This window comes from Canis lupus, chromosome 6, assembly GCF_003254725.2.
Source record: "Canis lupus dingo isolate Sandy chromosome 6, ASM325472v2, whole genome shotgun sequence".
NCBI classification, from domain to species: Eukaryota; Metazoa; Chordata; class Mammalia; order Carnivora; family Canidae; genus Canis; species Canis lupus.
Window position 1 is genome coordinate 56,558,992 of NC_064248.1, and position 22,156 is coordinate 56,581,147.

At 33.6% G+C, this 22,156-nt stretch overlaps 1 protein-coding gene across 3 annotated transcripts in view; it reads right to left on the bottom strand.

Moving 5' to 3' along the window:
• Positions 1-2,802: 2,802 nt before the first annotated feature.
• BTBD8 (BTB domain containing 8) overlaps positions 2,803-22,156 on the bottom strand; it is a 93,233-nt gene continuing 73,879 nt past the window's right edge. For all 3 annotated transcript variants that reach the window (XM_025417666.3, XM_025417667.3, XM_025417668.3), the window contains 9 exons: positions 19,472-19,654; positions 18,660-18,797; positions 17,665-17,794; positions 15,189-15,250; positions 10,233-10,941; positions 9,893-9,977; positions 9,338-9,477; positions 4,940-7,255; positions 2,803-3,669 (listed from right to left, as the gene is read on the bottom strand). In XM_025417666.3, the coding sequence (XP_025273451.1) occupies positions 3,200-3,669; positions 4,940-7,255; positions 9,338-9,477; positions 9,893-9,977; positions 10,233-10,941; positions 15,189-15,250; positions 17,665-17,794; positions 18,660-18,797; positions 19,472-19,654 (4,233 nt within the window). In that variant the 3' untranslated portion in view covers positions 2,803-3,199. The remainder of the gene's footprint in view (positions 3,670-4,939; positions 7,256-9,337; positions 9,478-9,892; positions 9,978-10,232; positions 10,942-15,188; positions 15,251-17,664; positions 17,795-18,659; positions 18,798-19,471; positions 19,655-22,156) is intronic.

Genomic DNA, 22,156 nt, shown 5'->3' on the forward strand with positions numbered 1-22,156 from the left:
ATAGAAGAATGCACTTTTCTATGGAGTTAAAAGAAGAAGAAAAAGCATAGAATGCTTTTCTATGAAGTTAAAAATAGAAGAATGGAAGGAGACACAATTCTCACTAAATTCAGGATTTTTACTAAACATTATAGCATAGTATTTAATAACTTTGAGAATCCAACCCCAGCTCAGCTCTTTAGCTCTATCTCCTTTCACTTTCTCCTCATCCTCAACACACATCCTGGATACCATTCTTTAATACACTGTTGTGTCTAGTATGCCCTATCACCAAGCAAATTCTTACTCATCCTTGAAAGCCAGCATCTGGTTACCCGGTTGCTCCAAGAAATGGTATAAAGAAGCTTCAAACTGTTTATGTAATCTTTATCAGTCCTCCAAAGCAAGCCAAATCAAAGTAAAAATAGGATTTTGGGGGAGTATGTTCAATTGGACTTTTTGCAACATGATGTAAACTATGTATAAAAGCATCTTTTAAGGACATTTCTATTTTTATAGATCTATAACATACAATTGAAATAAAAACAAAGTACTTTCTATACAAATACAACTTCAAATTAAGTCCCCTGGCCTATACTTCCAACTAGATTGCAGTCACTAAGCCCTTTATAGAAATTCTGAAGGAGTTACAGAATACTAGTTGCTCTAAGAAGCTTTCTCTAATCTTCTCTTCCCGACAAGCTGTTCATAGCTTCTCCTTCTGGGCTCACACACTCTGATCATATACAACTCTTATCTTACTAAACAATAATATAGTATATTATTTCTTAGTTTCTTCCACTAGGGTAACTAGTCCAGGGTAAGGACTCACTCAGTTTCCTCATGTGTCAAATAAAGATAAGAAGATAAATCTCATAGAATTATTGTGAGAGTTAAATATGTTACTGCATATTTAAAGCACTCAGCACAGTGTATAACATAATAAAATGTTAGCAATTTTTTTCCCTTTGTGTTTGTTAGATCATGAAGTACTAGCCTGAAGAGTCCCACAGGAAACAGACTGGTAGATGTGTCATTCACAAAAGAGCATCATAAGAAAACACACACGTCCTGAAATTACCTAAGAGGTCACTACTTAAGCAAAATGCCTTGCAGATGTGATACGAAACTGAATGGCTTTTTAATGTATAGTAGTTTAAGAAGAAAGTTTTTTTTTTTTTAATTTATTTATGATAGTCACAGAGAGAGAGAGAGGCAGAGACATAGGCAGAGGGAGAAGCAGGCTCCATGCACGGGAGCCCGACGTGGGATTCGATCCCGGGTCTCCAGGATCGCGCCCTGGGCCAAAGGCAGGCGCCAAACCGCTGCGCCACCCAGGGATCCAAGAAGAAAGTTTTTAAGACCTTAAAACTGGGAAAGAAGTTTCATTTATAAAGTTTAGAACTTCTGAGCTATTTATTAAAAATAAGATAAAACAATTTCACATTTGGAGAAAAGGAAATAACACAATGTCTTGGGAATTTGCACTGTTTCTGACTCCATCATACATTACTTCTTTATATTATAAAATATACTTTATTTTCAGGTTTTATGACAAAAATCAAATGAGTGTGTTGTATGGTAGAAATAACATATTAAAATTAAGGAATATCAGATTCTAGTCCATAAATTAGCTGTGGGACCTTGGGCAATCTTTTTTATTTTGGTGGGGGGGGGGGGCAATCTTTTAACTCCTCTGGCCTTCAGAGTTCTTCTTTAGAATTTGTAAGGATTAGACCAATCTCTAAATTCCCATCCAGCTTGAAAATACAATGTTCTTACAATCTATATTTTAACCTTTCTCTTACATGGTTTTTCCCCTCATTAGAAACTAAACACTCTTTTTTTGAGTGGGGAGCAGGAATCAAACCTTATTTATTTTTGTACCTTAGTGCCTAGAATCAATGCCTGTTTCTCGACTGAATGAATGAGTGCCCCTACAGAGCTTCTAATTTAAAAAAGGCATAGCAAATTTATGGTATAACAGGTTAGTGGCTAATGTTAATGTTATTATACAAGAATAACAAATGATCGTGCATTAATATGATGTGGATATTCAATATACAGATTCATTCTATTGTTAATTTGTTGAGAACTGTTATTTTATTTTAAAAAAGGAATTCTAAACCAAAAGTTTTCCTTACTTTTGACATATTTTAGAGAAGTTATATGTAAGTTATATAGCTTTGAGGAGAGAGGCTAATTCTACTAAATCTCATCATCCTAAGGGCAGTGTCCTCTTAGATCAAGTAGGTATCCAAGTGTTTGCTCTCCAGTACCATTTTGTAAAAAAGATTATTATTTCTGCCTTGCTACCAAAATTATAGACTGAAAGACAATGTGATCAAGGAAATAAGGAACTAGAGCATATAGATGTGTGGAGAAAGCAAACACACGTGTGTATGTACACACATACATACAGTTTAACTCAGTAACTCGATTGCCTCATGTACCCATTTTACAATTAGTATTTAGTGCAGGCTTATTGCTGGAACAGTTCCAAAATATCTCTAATATGGAATAGAAAATAAAGAGCAATTATCTAACTATAAAGTCTATACAGATGAAACAAATGGACAGTTCTCCTGCTTCTTTTGAATAAGGGCAGATGTCTCTCTCTGGAAATACTCCAAAAATAGAGTTACAAGGGATTCTATTTCCGTTTCAGTATCAATATGATTGAAATTTGAGGTGCATTTACTTCACAATTTCTTGGACCTGCACTGTTGGGAAAATGAAGGGTTTTTTTCCTAATATTTAGCTCTCAGGCTCAATCACACCACCCTGAGTTTCAATGTTACTCACTGATTAACTCTACATAAATTGACACAAGCACAATAAGTTTTTATTTTTAAATTATTATTACCATATGCAGAGCAAAAAGTAAAGGGACTGATCTACTTGTGCATTCACATTTTAAATTCTTGAATTATAAACAAGTGAACAAATGATCAGTTAGGAAAGGAAAACTGAAGGTTTTCTTTATAAGTCTACTAATTTGTCTAATAATTAATAAAACATGCTCAAATTTTAGAAAAACACCTTTTCCCTATATGTGATATCATATTAATAATAAATTATGTGTACCCCATAAATTTAGAAAGACTCCCTCAATATTAAGGACAGTCTATCTCTGGCTAATGCAATTATTTGGATATAATATAAGCATCAAAAAATAAAGTGGTGGCATAGTTCAAAATTTTCCAAAGTGTTAATACTCTCAATGTTGAGTTTCCAGTTCCAGAATTGTCCATTCCCCTTGGGGTGAACAATCTTCAGAGGAAAAACTAGCCATGGTAATGCTTGCTGAGGAATCATCAAGGGGAGAGGTCAGTTCACTCCATCTGTTCAAAGTGTCAACATGTGCTTTACCCTGAGGTTTTGAGCTATCTCGTGCTAAAAGTAGTGTCTGGTTGATTAGATACTGTGCTAAATTTAAGTCTTCAGGAACAGAATTCGTAATATTTAAGTTTGAATCCTGTTCAGAGAGCAATTGCTTTAATAGTGTCCAATCTTGTTCTGCAAAGTGCTGATCATCTTCAAAATCCATGTCTGTAACATGTGTTTCTGATTCCATTTTCTGCTCAAATGCTTCTATTACATCCATCTCATATATTGGAGAGAGGGTTTTTGAAGGCCGATGGTCATACATGTAGGTTTGTGCCAGTGTGTCACAATCATCTATGTCTCCTGAAATAATTCATAATACTACACAATGTAAAAATTGCACATGTTGGTATCCCTCAGAGTTTTGTAGAATAATATTAAAACAATATAATATAGTCCCAAAAAACAGAATGGAAAAAATAACACTTATACAAAATTGACAAGATTATTGAGGCATTTCTTTTTCTACGTTAAAAAAAAAAAAAAAAACCAACCGAAGAATGTTTAGCAGCAAATTAACATAGGCAACTAATAATAATTCTCCATACTTTAATTTGAAAACTTGTGATACAGAAAACAAAAATTATTTAAACATAAACATAGAATATGCACATGTATCTAATTCACTACAATAGGAACTTAAAGAAGAAAAAAAGACATGGTTATTTGATGGTGACTTTTAAGGTGAGTCAGTTCCAAAAGGGGATACATACATTTTGTCTAAAGCCTTATTTGTATATTGCACATGCAAAGGAGGATGCAAGCAAGGACAAACAAAAAAGTACAACTTTAAAGAGCTCCCTGTTGTGATTTTGCTGAACAAGGGCTATTGATCAGTATCTTTCTTAGTTCTGATATACAATAGCTATGCAGTCAGCCACTATTGCATATTTTAAATGTGGGTCATTAGTTCAAATTACTGTAATAAGGAAGACAAACACACAAAACAATTAGACAGGAAATCATCTATTCATATGAAATAAGCCTGGGCTTTTTTCATATATTATCATTGCTTCTAAATATAATCTCTTTTAGGAAATTTATCTTTTTACTTGAAAATTTTAGAATTATAGTGATGCTTAAAGTCTTAATCTCTGTAAAATGCATATAAATTATAATAATTAATCTAGTTAAAATAGTTCAGTGCTTTTAGTTATATTACTATAGTTATTGCACAGCCCTCTTAGATATATACTTAGCATAGTCCATAAATCATATCCAATGTATAATAAAATTTCTAATAGTCAAGAATTTTATGTTAAATTAGACATAATAACTAAATAATAGCAAACTAAGTTTTTCTCTTCATTCTTTTATGTAAAATCTCTTAATAGATTAACTCTAATAATAACCAAAATTTTACTAGATCTTAACTCTGCACTAGGATTTTCAGTGAACAATAAAGATTAACTAGCTAGTTTTCATATTATTATGAAATTTAAGTTTTCATTTGAATTTCAAATCTGTTGCTTAATTATTCTAACTAAAATATAACATTCAGGGCTACATACAACTTTAAAATTCTATAAACTCATTTTCTTATGGATTTAGTATTTCTATTTCTGTACATTACCTGCAGATAAAGCAATATTAGCTTTTTTGGTAGCAGTAGAATGGTTCTCTTTCACTTGACCTTCCTGAGGCAGAAGTTGACTCCGACAGGAGTCTAGAAATTTTGTAGAGCTGTTCTTTGGTATGTCAGAATTGGGTTCTCTTTGATGAAGCTCCAAATGACACGGTCTTTCTTGAGATTTTATATCACTATCTGAGAGTTTGCTGCGTTGCTGAAAGTCATTATCCACATCGTTTCCACTGTTTACTTTTTTATCTTCTGGAAGAAGCTGTCTGCCTCCTTTGGACAAGACATCTACTGTGTACTTTTTTCCTGTGGCTAAAGCACTCTGTTTATCTTTTCTTGATGAGTCAATGCTACTGGGACCCAAGAGAGAGCTTTCGTTTTTATATACACTCTTGCCTTTATCTTGTTTACATTCTAAAATACTACCTTCACTTCCATGTGTATACCTGGAATAGCAGGTCCTTCCGTTATGTTCATGAGAAATGCCATCAAAAACATCAGAAGGGGAAAGAGAATCTACAGAAGGCTGAAAGGGAGTATGGGCTTCCCCTTCATCAGATCCTAGTTCTTCACATTCATCTACTGAAAGTAAAACTGATCTTTTAAAATTCTTAGTTGCAGAAAACTCATGACTTTCATTTTCTGTTGCATCTTCAAAAGCTAAATTAATTATTCCCTGAAACTGCTGAGGAGCTGAGTTAGATGTAGAGAAATTTTCTCCAACATTTTCAGCTTCAGATCTTTCATCTTCTGTTTCATCTGCAGAGGAAGAAACTTGATCTACTTCTTGAGCAAACTGGATGCTGCCTCGTAGAATATTTTCTTTTTCTCTAGGGTGGACTACTGTAGATCGAGACCAAATTTCTGGCCTTTTCCTAGGAATCTCATCATCACTTGTTGAATTGACTTGGAAAAGATCATTACTACTTTGCTTTTTCATTTTCACTTCAATTCTTAAGTTACTATCATATATTTTTAATTCCTCAGGAGTACTGGTATCACTACTACTTCTTCCAAGAAAATCATGGCACAGCATAGTGCCACATTTAGAAATACCTCTGTCATTTGACCCATCATCATCCTGAGACCCTCCAGCATCATAGTCTTCAGATCTGGGCTTTATGTCATCAGAGGATGTGGTAGCACTGCCAGTATCAGATTCAGGACTCTCTCTCTGATGCAGACCACTGGTACTCAAATTCCAGTGGCTCATAAATGGAACTTCTGGAGTTTCATGGCTATCTGGAGTTTCTGTTGTTTCCATATCTTTAGGAGAATTTTTTCCTGATGTATGTTCCAAAACACACTTGGAGGAAATATCTGAGTCTGCTGTAGCATGTTTGATTTCACTCATACCAGAATCATCAGATAAGTGCCTAGGAATTTTCTGTTCTTCTACATGAATTTTAGATTTTCTGTCATCTTGGACAGAATTTAAGGTGCCATTTGTCCTTCCAGGAACACATGGTAAAACATCTTTGACACATTTAATGCTTAATTTTTTATTTGTATCTTGTTCCTCTCCTTGCTTTTCCCTGTCTGATACTGAATGGATTTGCTTTGGATTTGCTGAGTCTAAATCACAAACAGGATTAGAATTCAAAGAGTTTTCACTGGGATTTGAAATCATGGATTTTAGGGCAGTGGTGGTATAAAATTTTGAATCTACATTAGCACTCCCATCAAAATGACAATATATTTTAGCTGTGTTGGGATGATCTGATTCTTTGCCAGAAAATTTTGCTTCATTTTTATCTGAACCAGTCTGTTTTGATTCCAGTTCATGTTTTATTGATTTATCCAGATTTGAAATACTTTGGCATTCTAATACTAATTTCTCTTTCCCTTGGTTGCTTAATGGCTTTTGTGGCTCAGGTTTGCATGATGACTGGAAAGCTTCTGTACTGCTGATTTCTGATGTGAGATTAATTAGAGGTTCATGAGGCTTCTGTTCAGAAATATCATCCTTGTTATTATTTTCATGTACATCATGAAGCATACTTTTTTGGACAACACATGTTTCACTTTTTAAAGGTCTTTGAGAAGGCTGAGTTTTCAATATAACCTGTCCAGGAAGCATTTTCTGTTTTGAATCTTTATTACTCAAAGTTTCACTTTTCTTAGACTGATTTAAGTTTTTAGGCATTGCCCCTATTTTTGCATTAACCTTGGGCAAAGGTGTGTGTCCTTGCTTGACAATCTTTTTCTTAGGTGTTTGTTTATCTGTAGTTGTATTGAGGTCCAATTTTGTCACATTTTCTTCAGACTGCTTTGAAGAGACTGAAGATTTTACTGAATTTGGTGACTCTCCTTGAGATCCAAAGAAAAGAAAATTTAAAAATACAATGTATCTTACAATTTGTGAATGAAATGCAATATTTATTTTCAAATTACTTTATAAGAAATAAAATAAACAATGAAATATCCATAACAATGGACAACAAAAGATTAGGTGTTAGTACATGATAAAATAAAAAATATTTTTATTACAAATATAGGGGGATTATTCCAGCATCTTAGTAAAATTATTTAAATAGGATCTTTCTTCCTCAAGTAAAGAGTTTTGATCTTTATGCCAGAATTGGATTTGCATAAATCCATGAGGGTGGAAAAATCTGATTTTCTTATATCACAAAAGAGCAGGAAGGGTCTTCCCTTTGAAGTTTTTCTGGGAAAAAAACACTATTCCACACAGCTGAAAAAGGAGAATCAAACTAAATATAAAATAGAGGGATGCATGGGTGGCTCAGCAGTTGAGCGTCTACCTTTGGCCTAGGGCATGATCCTGGAGCCCTGGGATCAAGTCCCACATTGGGCTTCCTGCATGGAGCCTGCTTCTCCCTCTGCCTATGTCTCTCTGCCTCTCTCTCTCTCTGCCTGTGTCTTTCATGAATAAATAAATAAAATCTTAAAAAAATATATAAAATAGAAATGTTGAAATTACTACAGTTTTTTCTGTCAAACATGAACAAAACTAATTTACTTTTCATAACTAAATCATTATTATTGTAGATCATTTAGGTTAACGACTTAGATGTGTAATAGAAACTAAAACTGATAATTGGAGGGAAAGGATTAATTATGAGACTCTATTTGTTTACACTGGTTAAGTCCTAGAGATGATATTTAAATCTATCAAAAAGAATTGCCAAATCTTTTTAAATGTTTAATTTTTAGCTATTACTAGAACATGAATAATTTTTCTCTGGTTTATTTTAAAATATACTTTCAGTATTAATTCATTATCTAACTCAAAATTGATTTTAGGTTTTTTAAAAAATTTTTATTTATTTATGATAGTCACAGAGAGAGAGAGAGAGAGAGAGAGAGAGGCAGAGACATAGGCAGAGGGAGAAGCAGGCTCCATGCACCGGGAGCCCGACGTGGGATTCAATCCCGGGTCTCCAGGATCGCGCCCTGGGCCAAAGGCAGGTGCCAAACCGCTGCGCCACCCAGGGATCCCGATTTTAGGTTTTAACAAACTGCTCTTACCTATGTGAATGCTTAATGCATAAAGCAAGTTAATTTTAAAATCAGTTATTAGGTCAGCAGATTATGCAATCTGATCATTATGCTTTTCTTTCTTAGAACACGGCAAAACAGGCACAGAAGGAAAATTCTTCTTCCCTATATAATACAGCTCTCAAGACTATACCATTGCTTTTGTAAAGGGCTCTAATGTTAGTGCTGGTTTTCTGTATGGAATTTCTGTAGTTGTCAATGAAACTGAAAAAACCTAGGCATAACATATTAAAGGACCAAAAATGCAGATAAATTAGTGACTCTTTTAATTATTTCTCATAAAAGACAATTAAAACTAAACCCACACCCTGAAATACCAAAGTACTTATCTAGGGGCAGCTGGGTTTCACTCTTGGTTTCAGCTTAGACTCAGGTCTATAAATCCATCTGCCTGCCTCCTCCCAGCTCTGCACTCCAAAGGCTGCTTGGGCCTCTTCCTTTGCCCCTCCCCATGCATGCACTCAGGCACTCTCTCAAATAAAGAAATCTTTTTTTTTTTTTTATAAATTTTTATTTATTTATGATAGTCACACAGAGAGAGAGAGAGAGGCAGAGACACAGGCAGAGGGAGAAGCAGGCTCCACGCAGGGAGCCCAACATGGGATTCGATCCCGGGTCTCCAGGATCGCGCCCTGGGCCAAAGGCAGGCGCCAAACTGCTGCGCCACCCAGGGATCCCTCAAATAAAGAAATCTTTAAAAAAAAATATTTATCTAAAAGTTAAAGTGTAAAATCTTATCTCTATAGTATGATACAAATATAAAATGAGTGAAACCGTGTCATATTCTTATTTGTTGCTAAAGTTCCAAATCAGAGTTCTGTTTATTCAATTTAAACACAGATGTAATACCTAGGACCATATCAGCTTTACCTTGAGTTTTAGCAAGATTAGATGAGGCATTTTTTGTCCTCTGTTGAGCTGTAGCACATCCATTGCCATTTCCTTTTTTCTTTATAATAGCCTGTGGTACTGGATCACTATATCCTTTGCTAGTGACCTTCTTTAGCCCACTAAGAAAAATGATTTGCATTCAGTATTATACTCAGATGGCATCACATGCACTTTTTAAAAGACCCATATATGAAATATTTTTTTCAAAGAAATTAAAAATATCTTTTTTTTTTTCTAAAAATAGGAAAACCTTATATTCATAGGTCTTTAAGTTTATAAACCTGTAGGTTAATTAAGTATGATAAAGCAATACAGAATCAAGTGCCACAAGTGTAATCTATCATTTTGTATCAATAATCATTTTTCATAAATATACTATGTTCTAATAAAGTTTTAAAATATTGTATAAATAAATACATTAAATTTTCTAACAAAAAAGAAAAGATATTTTAAAAATATTTGGCTAGAAGTTAGCATATAATTAACTTTCAGAGAAAGCTAATGTATAGGTAAAAAAAAAGAATGAAAATTTACCTGTTATTTATATTAGTTTCTTCTTGAATGCTTTTTTTATTTGAAGTTCCATTGGCAACTTTTGAAACAGGTCGAGATTTTACTACTGTAAATTAAGAAAAGTCAGTCATGAAACTGAACACTGCATATGTGAATGTCATGCATAAATTCACTGGTCAGACACTATATCCAAAAATAAATGTTAATGTGGTAAGAAGTATGTTTTCTCTCAGTTTGCATGAACACATGTAAATAAATGCTTCTTGGCATTTGAAACTAAATAAACATCCAAACATAGAATCATTTTTTCTAGGAACTTTAACTGTCAGGAGCTATTAAAAATAGGGGTACTAAAACCCACCTACAGAAGAAGTTTTGATACTTTCCACATTGTTTTTCACTGTCTGTCCTGGAGGTTCACAAAAGGACAATTTATCACCAGAAGGCTTCTCTTCTCCTACTGCTCCATTTTCTTTTGGTTCATCCAGACATTCAGTGGAAATCAGTAATTCCATACTTGAATTGGTTGATCTGCTGGCAGGCTCTGCAATGCTGAGGCATGGAGAATCTTTTCCTGTCACTTTCTTCAAAGGCTTTGCTTTGGCTTGCACGTTTAAGGTTCCAGTGAGTACCTTGGGTCTGGCACCTGTAATGTGCCCTTCCTGATTTCTCACTCCTTTCTCATTTAATGAATTTTTCTGTCCATTTGCTGACACTGCTGCTGATCTTTCCACAGCTTGTCTAGGTGACGCATTTGCTGACTTAGCATTATCACTGTTTTCTGTTTGGGACTTTATTACAGCTTTGGGCTTTCCAGAGACATTTTTCCCCCCAGTTTTAAGTTCTTTTGAAACTTTAGATGCTACTTTTGTACCACCCTTTTCCTTTAAATCATCATGTTTCAAAGTTTTATTTACAGTATTTCTATTAGTATTTGATGAATGTCCAGATGCTCCCAATCCATCAGATTTCATCTTTTGCTTAGTAGAGGGATAACTCCAACAATCCTTGGTATTTCCTCTCCAAGATTTGTTTTTTATAACACCAGAGTCAGAAACTTGTCTCCTTTGCTACAAAGAAGAAAAAAAAAATCTTTATAACTTGACTAAAGTCTTTGACTTATAATACTTTGTCTCAATAAGCCAACTTTTCAAAGAGGAAAAAGTAAAGATCACATTAGGATATAGGGTCACTTGATGGGCACTGAGGAGAGCACTTGACAGGATGAGCACTGGGTGTTATGCTATTGGCAAATTGAACTCCAATTTAAAAATATATTAAAAAATGTAAAAAAAGGATATAGGGTCACTCAAAATTGGATTATTCTTGATCATCTGAATGTGTCTTTCATGACATTACCTTAATTGAATCTAAAATACAGCATAAAAAAATCAAAAGGCAATGCTATTTTAAAAAGGCATACTATTTAGCTTTGTGAAGTTATGCTAGAGATTAACACCTAAAGGTGTCAGGATGCCTTGAGCCAATGATAACTATGTACAACGTTTTTTGAGGGCCCACTCCCAGGTTCCTTGCTAAAACTCTTCATATTGTATGAAGCAACAATAAGCTCCTGTTGCTATCTATATTTCATAGACAAGAAACTGAGAATTAAAGCTGGTATGTGATTTACCAAGGTTACATGCTTGGTAGGATGGAAGTAGGACTTGACCTCATGATTTACTGCTTTAAGCAGGACAATCATCTACATGGTATAATTTGAGGGATATTATAAAGATTTTCACCAAAAACCATTTCTTCAATCCTACCCCAAATGCCAGAAATTTTATGACTGAAGATTTAATCTTTGGGGGTGGGGGCTGGGGGCCACAAGCCTCTGGGAAACAAGACAGTACATGTGACAAGTTTGGCTTTTGCAAGAAACAAAATAGTAATACGGCACTGGCTATATGGAGAAAGTGGAGGAAAAGAGGTTCTAAAAACAGATGAAGTAGGCAAAAAGGTGAAAAGGGAAGGACCAATGTCTCAAGGTCCTTCTAACAGGTCCTAACAACATTTTAAAAAGTGGTAGGAAGTGCAGAATAAAATTTTAAAATTACATTGCTACTCTTTAGGAAATACGTCCCCCTGCTTTGAAAAGCTGTATGAAACTGCAGAGGTCTGAGGAAAAACCTGTGCTGTCTTCGTCTTTGTGTCCTTTACCACTGTGCCCATAACATACTGGGTACTCAAAAAAAAATGTGATGCATGTTGTCAAATCTGAACATATACTGACATATAGTTCAAGGACTAATATTCCTGAATATAAAAAACTTTTTTTACATTAGAAATTTGCCTAAGTTAAAGATAACATATATATGGGAGTGGGAATACACACATACACACACGCACACACACACACACACACATGCATGCGCACGCACAAAGTAATAACCTGGCTAAGTTTAAGGAAAAGCTAGGTGTGGTACTAATAAAGGAATTACTGGGTTCCTGTCATGGCTTTACCTACTTGACTTAGGATATCTAAGAGGTCATTGACATATCTGGGCCTCATATTATATATTTCTAGGGGGTGGAGACTTGGTCCTACTCAGTGTAAAGTTCTAGGATTCTATGTAATATTTATAAAGTTCAAATAGGTTTGGCCCTCATTTTTTGTTTTCTTGATCAAATCTTAGCTCAAAAAATAACCATTCCCTATTTTTAATATCTAAAACCAGGTAGAGGGATCCCTGGGTGGCGCAGCGGTTTGGCGCCTGCCTTTGGCCCAGGGCGCAATCCTGGAGACCCGGGTTCGAATTCCACGTCGGGCTTCCGGTGCATGGAGACTGCTTCTCCCTCTGCCTGTGTCTCTGCCTCTCTCTCTCTCTCTGTGTGACTATCATAAATAAATAAAAATTAAATAAATAAATAAATAAATACCAGGTAGACTTCTGATTCTAGACTTCTTCTCACCCTTAAAATTGATCCTACTTAATTTTCTGTATCCTTGAATCTATTTTAAAGCATCATGCTATGGGTGAGATCTATGTAGTACATGGGGTAACCATAAGAAACTTTATATTAACATGGTATAGCATGATGAGGATACAATACATACACACATCAACTCTACGTATTCTCTAACTTCCATCTGCAAAGTTTACATATATTTCTTATATACGAATGGCCAAGTGGGAAGATCACCACATGCTATTGACAAAAATGAGAAAAAGAGTCAACCTTTTAAAGAATTCCCCTTAGATACCCTTTAGTTCCAGTTACTATTCCTTTTGTTTAACTTTTTATTGTAGTAAAATTCACACATAATCAAAAGATAGAATAGTATAATGAATCATGGACCTATTACCAGCTTTAACAATGATCAGTTCTTGGCCAAATTTGTTTCATATATAACTACCATTTTATTTTGAAACAAGTCCCAGACATCATTACCTTAAGTATTATGGTACCAGAACTCTTCTTAAATCTTTCTGTCTTATCTCATTAACTTTCTTCCACTTCCAGAAGATCTCATCTCTTTTTGTAAAACACATTTACTCATTCCATACCTATTGAGCATTTACTGCATATCAAACAATTGCACATAAATTATTTCACTTAATTTTCACAATAATTCTGCTAGGTTTTATTAGTCCGCTTTACAGACAAGAAAGCTAAGACTCACATATGGCAGAGATAACAAATGTGAAATCAAGGCTGCATTGTCCTGGCAACTGCCAGGCAGCAGAGTTGCTTCCCTTGCACTTGGCTAGAAAACTTTTCTCCTCTACCCATCCTTCCCTCCCACACTCGCACACACACTTCCCACCTCTGTGTAGGGGTAAGCAAAAACACCTTAGGCAGGTAAAGAATGATGCTGAAAGACCCCAGGAAACCTGTACCCTGCATTCAGCCTTTTGGCCTCATGGAGGCCACACATTTTCCTCTTCACTTCCTCACAAAACCAATAAAAATCTAGGTAAGGATAAAAAAAAAAAAAAAAGTGAAGTCAAGATTTTAACTCTTATTATTCCATGTCCAGCACCCAATTCAGTATACTGTCCTTCAGAGGGAAATGTATTACCCTGTTTTCTTCCCACTGTGGTTAACAGTATAAATCCATGGACAACCTGAAAGTCAGGAAGGTAAGGAAGAGCAACAAGACTTTGTTCTATTTCACTGTAAGGCAAGGAAAGAGGAAAAGACTGGTTGATAACAGCTAGTAGAACAGCAGAAAGAAAGGCAGGTAGGATAATTCTAGGGGAGCCTGAAAAAAAAAACCCACTGGGGATAACAGGGAACTAGTACATAGAGAAAAATGTTCTAATGTACCACTTCAGAGTATGTTCTGTGGAACTTATAATATACCTAAGAACGGTCAAGGGGGAGTCTAGCAGTGTTCCATGCTTAGGGAAGAAAAATGTTCAACATTATAACAAATAAAGCAAGTCATTTGTGTGTGGGAAGGGGTTAAAAAAAAGACAAAATTAACCATCTTAACCATTTTTAAGTGGGAAGAACAAAAATGCTCCCTATATAGATCTTGTGCAACAAATATCTAGAACCTTCTCATCTTGTAAAACTGAAATTCTATACCTACTGAAAAATTGCCTTTTTCCTTATATCTCCAGCCCTGGGAACTGCTATTCTACTTCATGTTTCTAAGAGTTTGACTACTTTTGATCACATAAATACAGCAAGTAACTTTAAAAGTAAAACACAACCAACTATACTCTTGGTATTAATTGCCTTTTTCACACCAAAAATGTGTTATATGAACTAAAAACTTAGTATAGAGAAAACTGGGACAACTAAAATCTTTTGTAAGAAGTAGGTTAATTAGAAAATTAGACACTGAATTAGGTCTAGGATTTTAGACAATTTCTGATCTGTCGGAATAGCTCCAATACATTAGTTGCCAAAAAGGTTTTCAAAGAAATAAAAAAGGCTGAATATTTCACTTCCTATGCCAGCTGGATACTAAAAATTCACATCATTTAAAAATGTATAGAATATTTACTTGATTAGAGAAAGACTCAAAATTATTTTCATTAAGAATCAGCTTTATTTGGGATGCCTGGGTGGCTCAGCGGTTGAGCATCTGCCTTTGGCTCAGGTCGTGATCCCAAGATCCGGGATTGAGACCTACAACAGGCTCCCTGCAGGCAGCCTGCTTCTCCCTCTGCCTGTGTCTCTGCCTCCCTCTCTCTCTGTGTCTCTGCCTCTCTTGTGTCTCTCATGAATAAATAAATAAAATCTTTAAAAAAAATCAGCTTTACTTAAAGAATATATTTAAGGAAATCACTGAAATATAAAATAATAAACTTTAAATTATTTAGCATCTTTTTTCAGACCTGTAAAATTTTAAGTTTACCTGAGAACTACTGAATACAGGCTTTTTGCCAAGTCTTCGATCATCACCTTTGTCAAATGCAGCTGTAGAAAGAAACAATTTATTTTTATAGAAAACACTATCATTGCCATAAAACTAGAAGGAAAATAGTATGCTAGCAGAAAAAGGTGGTATTTTAGTGGAAGTAACTTTAAAAAGGCTAAAAACAATCTAGTACACTTAAATAATTGCATATTATATTTTAGAATTTTTTTTTAAGAATCTCATTTTCAATCTTATTTTCTGGTCTCTGGGTTTTACATTATTAAAATAAATAAATGTAAAATCTTATGAGAAGATTCATACATTTACAAAAAAACAATTTTATCAAGCTGTAAAATTATAATTGGTTTCATTAAGTTTTCCAAATTTCAAAAAATCTCAGGTTGTGGCAAATTAATATTTTATAAATTATTAAATATAAGAAAGTGTCTATCCTAAAAAAATGTAAAAATACTCTGTTGAAATTGACTACAAATATTTCCTGGTTTTGCAGGTTTTTCATGAGGAAAAAGGAAAGAAAAGAGAAAAAAATAAGATACTGTTGGAAAATAAAACAAACAACCCTCAAACCCATTATCATTCTTTTTAGAATTACTTAAAAACTCACTTTCTAGATTGGGTTTATACGGGAATTATTGCAGAGCTCATGTTTTTATGTTCTTCAAATAAGAATTTGAATGACGTCAGGAAAATATATAGAAATAATGAGATGAGAGCTATAAATATAGTTCAGCTAATGTATTTCTTTCTTTTGAAGGTTATAGTTCAAACTATTTAAAACATAATTTGAATATAGTCTCCAAAAATTATTTAATATTTATTAAAACAGCTGATAAAAATATATTAAATTATACGTAACACTCCCATTGTATCTTCTATTTGTGTTCTATAGAATCTGTGCTATAAGACAAAGCAGGATCCTAGAAAATGGCATTATAAGGACTGATTTACAGTAAGCAAATGACTTTGCACAATCCTATGCAAAAAGAAATTAATATAGGATTTCTCCCAAAGGTCAGTAACTCAATTAGACTATAAGAAATGCTACAACAAAGACAACCTAGAATCACTCCTTTTTCTGGGGTTTCCCAATGCAGTAACTATCCGTAAGTCAGGACTCATTATAATTCAGCATACTGAAGATTAAAAAAATATTATTACACTGATAGGATTGAAAAGTTCTTTTTGACAATTAGTACAATTACCAATAATTTTGTTTTACATATGTGTGTACTTATATGTATTTGCATTATTTTTAATTAACATCTTATAGAATTAAAATAAAGAACATTGTTTAAGGCATAACTTAACTATGAAATCCTTTAAAATGAAGAAAAACAAAGTTTACACCAATCAGAAGAGAGTTGAATGACACCTACTCATGGAATGCTGATCTTATCCTATTCCTTCATATTGAATAGATTTCATAGTAAAAATTAACTGTCATCTAAAAATCAGTACAGAAATAGTCACAAGAAAAAATCTCAAATTCCTGAAGACCTTGAGATTTTCATTATTTCATGATTTTGTTCTTTTATTATTTTGTTGGAATGTCTTTGAAAAGTGCTCTTCAGTTCACATCTAGCTACACTATCATGTTATGCTCAAAATGCAAGACAGAGCAAATCATATTCTGACTATTCCATTAAGGAATTTAACATATCTATGTACTATCAAGAAATATATCACATATGGCTTTCATGTTTTATAGTGCAAAATGTTCACTTCCTAAAATAGAGTCTCTTAGAATGTTTTTAAAAGTATACTTGCTGAATCTGCAAATATTTTTTCTAAGGCACCTGCTTAAACCCAAAAATAGTCATGAAGCCATTTTTAGTTCCACACCCTCAAAATTTTTATCTTAATGTTTTTGAAACAAACATATATTCTGAGCAATATACATCTTTTGTTTAATGGTAACATTTCAAATGGTACCTATTAAATGTCAGAGACCACTGTGCAGCTCCTGAGGGACACTCCGCAATAGCACACATTGTATCACTGAACCAATCAATTGTGAAATAAAGCCATCTAATTTAGACAAAACCACAAGAAATGATATATTATACAAAACACGGAAAAGCTCTGTGACAAAATATATTTTAAAAGGAAGAGAAAGTATGTTTAGTAATATGTTCTATGTGGATTACATTTCCTATACTTCTAATCTCTTTATAAGAATGCTTTTTAAGCAAATTTGGCTGGAATATTGTTGCTAATATAGAGTAGGGTTAAAAACTGATAAACATATATGTAAAGGAAATGAGTCATTTTCTAAGAACAGCAAAGCATGATTTTTTAAAACTGCCTAAACATACTATCACTAGTTTCAATTAGCAAGCTATTATTGAACAGAAGCAAACAATGTTAATCCTACCACTTATTAGCATCCTCTCAAAATATCTCTTGCACAAAGATCATAAAATTAGAATGAAAAATCCCAAGGCTAACATACCTGCTTGGATTTTCTGTTGATCATCTGTGCTCATCAGCTTCCAGCTTTCTGTGTGACGAACAGCATAGAAAGACTGAACCAGGAAGATCCACAGCTTATCACGCAGAGCCTGGATCTTGCACGTAAAACCCTGTGTTCAAGCAACAAATCAGCAGCTGGTGAGAGCCACATTGTCATAGCAACCAGTCATTATTCCTTTCTGAATCTACTTACTCCTAAGCTAGATCAATGATGTCATCACTTAGATTTTTAAAATCGTCGAGTACATGTTATTTATGAAGGCTTACTCTTCAAAAACAGAATTTTATAGTGAACACGAAGCTAAACCTTATCCTTTCAACCAAACATTATTTTAAATCACCAATGGCCTTTACATGAATACCTTCTACAGCAAGTCAACTATGACATTACAAGGTCAAATACTCTATGTAATAGTAATAAATATGATGAAATTTTTATCATTCTTGTTAAACAAATACAAAATGTCAATAATTTGCAATAAGCTAACACTAATTACATTTAAAAATAAGATTTTAATTTTGCTTTTTCTTAGTCAATCCAATTTTAAATATGATTTTTTCTGAAGATGAAAAGGAATCAAAATATACTATAAAAATAAAAAACAAGGAGTATTGAAAATTCTAAAAAATTATTTAAAATTTTCTGTAAGTTTTATATTTAGGCAATTTAATAGTGACAGGGGAGAAATACAAGTTATGCTGTACCAGTTAATATTGTTAGTACCAAACTAACTTTAGAATTAGTGAGTCAAATGCCAAGTTCTGAACTTTTACAATAAGTCTATTGAGAAGTAAATGAAATTTAAAAATTTTTGTTTAATAAAAAGCTCCAAGCAGATACAAAACTAGAGCCTATAACCAACCCCCATCACCTAGTTTCAATGAACCATGCAACATTTAAAATGTGCATATATTTTAAAGTCTTGAAACAATTCAATATTATATCATTTAAATGAACTTTATAATTTTCAATACCATTTCCTTTGTATTGTCAGAGTTCAGTAACATGTCCAAAGCCATTAGAAGAGAGCAACTATTCTCAGTGGTAATATTTTCTTCAATTGCTTTTAAAATTTTGTCCAATAGATCAGCTGTGCTGCTCATTGCTTGTGACTACAAAACACAGAAATTTATATTTAATAGGAATACATGTAAAATGTGTAAGAAATGTGAAAGTCTGGCTTAACAATAGGCCATTCATCATAACTGGCCATATGCAGTCAACCAGAAATCTTATTTCCTCTGTTAATAATAATTATAATCACATAATTATAATCATAGCCGTTATTATAAAAATCTTTTTCCCTTAAAAAAATCTGTAGACACACACACACACACACGCACACACTGTTCCTAGGAGCCAAAATAGTCCCAAAAATGGAACTAGAAATAATAAAAATTCTTTATTCAATAACTAAACTTAGGAATAGTGAATCCCCAGTAAAACTGAGAATTTTGCATGGATCATAACTGTATTACTGACAAAACAATATCTTTTTGACTGATTTCTAAAATATGGCTTATGCTAATTGAGGGCCACTGCTGGCCAGAGTTACATTCTATTTGCCAGTGCACTCAAACCTGTCCCCTCCTGCCTTCACTATCTTGTGAGCCAAAAATCCTGTCCATCATTGCTCTAAATCCTATACAAGCATGCCATCTGCTATGGAATTTATTTAAGTCACACTAATTTAATCAAAGGCAACCTGCATTTAAAAACTCTTACATAATTGTAATCAGAACACAAAGATGGGGCTAAATATAGGATATAATTTTAGACACATTACCTGCAAGAGAAGAGCAAAATTTTCACTTTGAATGATCGTGGAGAAGTTTTCTATAATAAATGCAATACATTCTTCTTGCAGCTGAGATGCCATAGTCAGTGCTACTTCTGTCCACTTCACTCTGGGTAAACTGATGATTAGCCTGTCGCTTTCCATCAGAAGAAAAGCAGCATTCTCAACATTCTTATAATTTTTTAAAAATTGGAAAAAAGTTAGATTACTATTTATAATATAACTTTCTACGAAAATACTTTTCTTATGATGTTTCCTGCAAAAAAATCCCAAAATTCCAGGTAGCAAATGTCTTTGTCATTACTTAAAATACTTATTTATTCATCCATTCAGAATTATCCAAAAGGGCAAACTTTGAGCTGGGAATAAACTACCTCTAAAAGATGACTAAAACAAGCCTGAGAGCAGAGATATAACTACAAAGAAAAACTTGACCTGAGATTTTGACTATTAAATTAGTTTTTGTGCTTATAGATATCATTCATAATGGTATGCCTACACTGACAAAACCTTCTTTTCTGACTATAAAATACATGTTATTACAAATTTAGAAAGGCTAAAAATTACTTATATTCTCCAGTGATTTTCTTTCTCCTCTCTAATTAGGTAAGACTCTATATTTTATTCATTTAATGATGATTCATTTTTATACCACAGGAAAAGAATATTCATGAATACTGATCTCTCTAGTAGAATGACAATTTACAAATACTATGTGCTCCAAGGAAAAGGAAAAAATGGCAACATACACATTACTGTATCTTATTCATATTTGATTTCTAGTTCTTAAAACAATCCTTAGTAAATAACTGCTTAATGAGTAATTACCTGATAGATTGTAGTAGACTGAAAAAACATGGCCACAAATTCTTTGTAAAATTCTTTGGAATTTATTTACTCATTCCTTGAATCTAGACTGGCCTTTTCACTTGCTTACACAAATAGTGGCACTGTGCAAGTTCCAGAGCCAAGGTTTTTAAGAAGCCCTGCGGATTCTGTCTTTATGCTTTTACAATTGTGGGACCACAAGGCCATGAAGGTGGGTAAGGGAGACCCCATAGAGTAGAAACCCAAGCTCCAACTTAGCCACCAGCTGAAAGCAGCTCCAGAATGAACTCAGGAAGAATCAGAAGAATCACCCAGTCAACCCACAGAATTGTGAGAAATAATTATAATTTTAAATCTCTTAGTTTTGGAGTAGTTTGTTACAGAACAATAAATAACTGATAAATCTGGAAGTGAAAGGCTGAAATCCTCAACATAGGCTGCATGATGTAAACTTTGCACACCCTCTGTATGTTTCAGATCTCAACTCTATCTTCCCTCATCTCTGGCCCTACATCAGAATCCTTTTATACATGCCATCAGAGAACTGTCCCTTTTCTTTTGGGTAACTGATTCCTTTGTAATTATTCGATCATGAACACAACTACTTGATTAGTATCTGTCTTTCTCACTAGGCTGCATGTTTACTGAGCATAAAACCATGTCTGTTTTGGCTCACCACTATATCCCCAGGGCCTAGTACAGAATTGGGTTATAGTAGACCCTCAAATATTTCTTCATTTCTTAGCATCATCAGAGAGTGAGGGTCTATATGTGAATTCCTAAGCTGAATTAAGTTTAATCCTTGAACAAAACTTTTTAACATTTTACCCACTTACCAAGAATTCTTTTTAAATATATTATATAATTCCTTGCCTTATTAGAGTAAAAAAAAATCATACATTGATATAATTCTTTTTTTTTTTTTGATACCATCATCCTTTTCTCCTCTATGACATCCTGAATAACTGTGCTTTTAGGCAGTAAGTCCAATTTGCTCTACTGTAGGGATTGTTCTGGTGGTGAAGCCAAATGTAGGGTATTCAAATAAACGTGGTAAGTGTCTACAAAGTGCTTACTATACACATAATGTCATGTGCTATGATAATTTTTTGATAATTTTTAAAAAATACAGATAGTTATAATAATTTAGGTTGGAACCTACTGGAAAACCAAAATATGGACATAAATGATAATATAAGTGGTATGTGATCTTATTCCATGCAGATCTGAATATACAACATTAAATGTTAGAGTTCAAAGGAAGAAAATGTAATACATTTCTAGACCAAATATATAAAATTTTAATCCAATAGTTAATATAACATATGCTCCAAACTTTAATATATAAGGGGTAGTACTAAGTTTTTTTCCTTTTCCTTCCCCAAGCCACCCATTTTCCCTCCTCCCAATTAATATTATTTATTTTCTGCATCTTTCCAAAGCTATTTCATACATACTCACCCAAGAAATATATGTAATATTGCCTTTATTTTACTCAAATGAGGCAATAATATGCATAATACTCTTGTCCTTCAAACTCAGTTACATCCTAAATATTTTTCTAATCTGAATATGAAGAGCCTTTTTATTTTTTTAACAGCTAGCACTAGCCCACAATATGGATAAGTCATTCAACCAATCCTATACGTATATTTACATTGTTTCTAATTTTTTGCTGTTACAATGTTGTAACAAAATATCTTATAGATGAAATTATTTCACACAGATGTGAATATTTCTACAGGATAAATTCCTAGAAGCAGAATTGCTGGGTCAATACTATTTGTTTTGGCCTGGGTTCTGCCTGAACCCTGAGTCTGAGAAACAGGCTTATATGAAGATAGT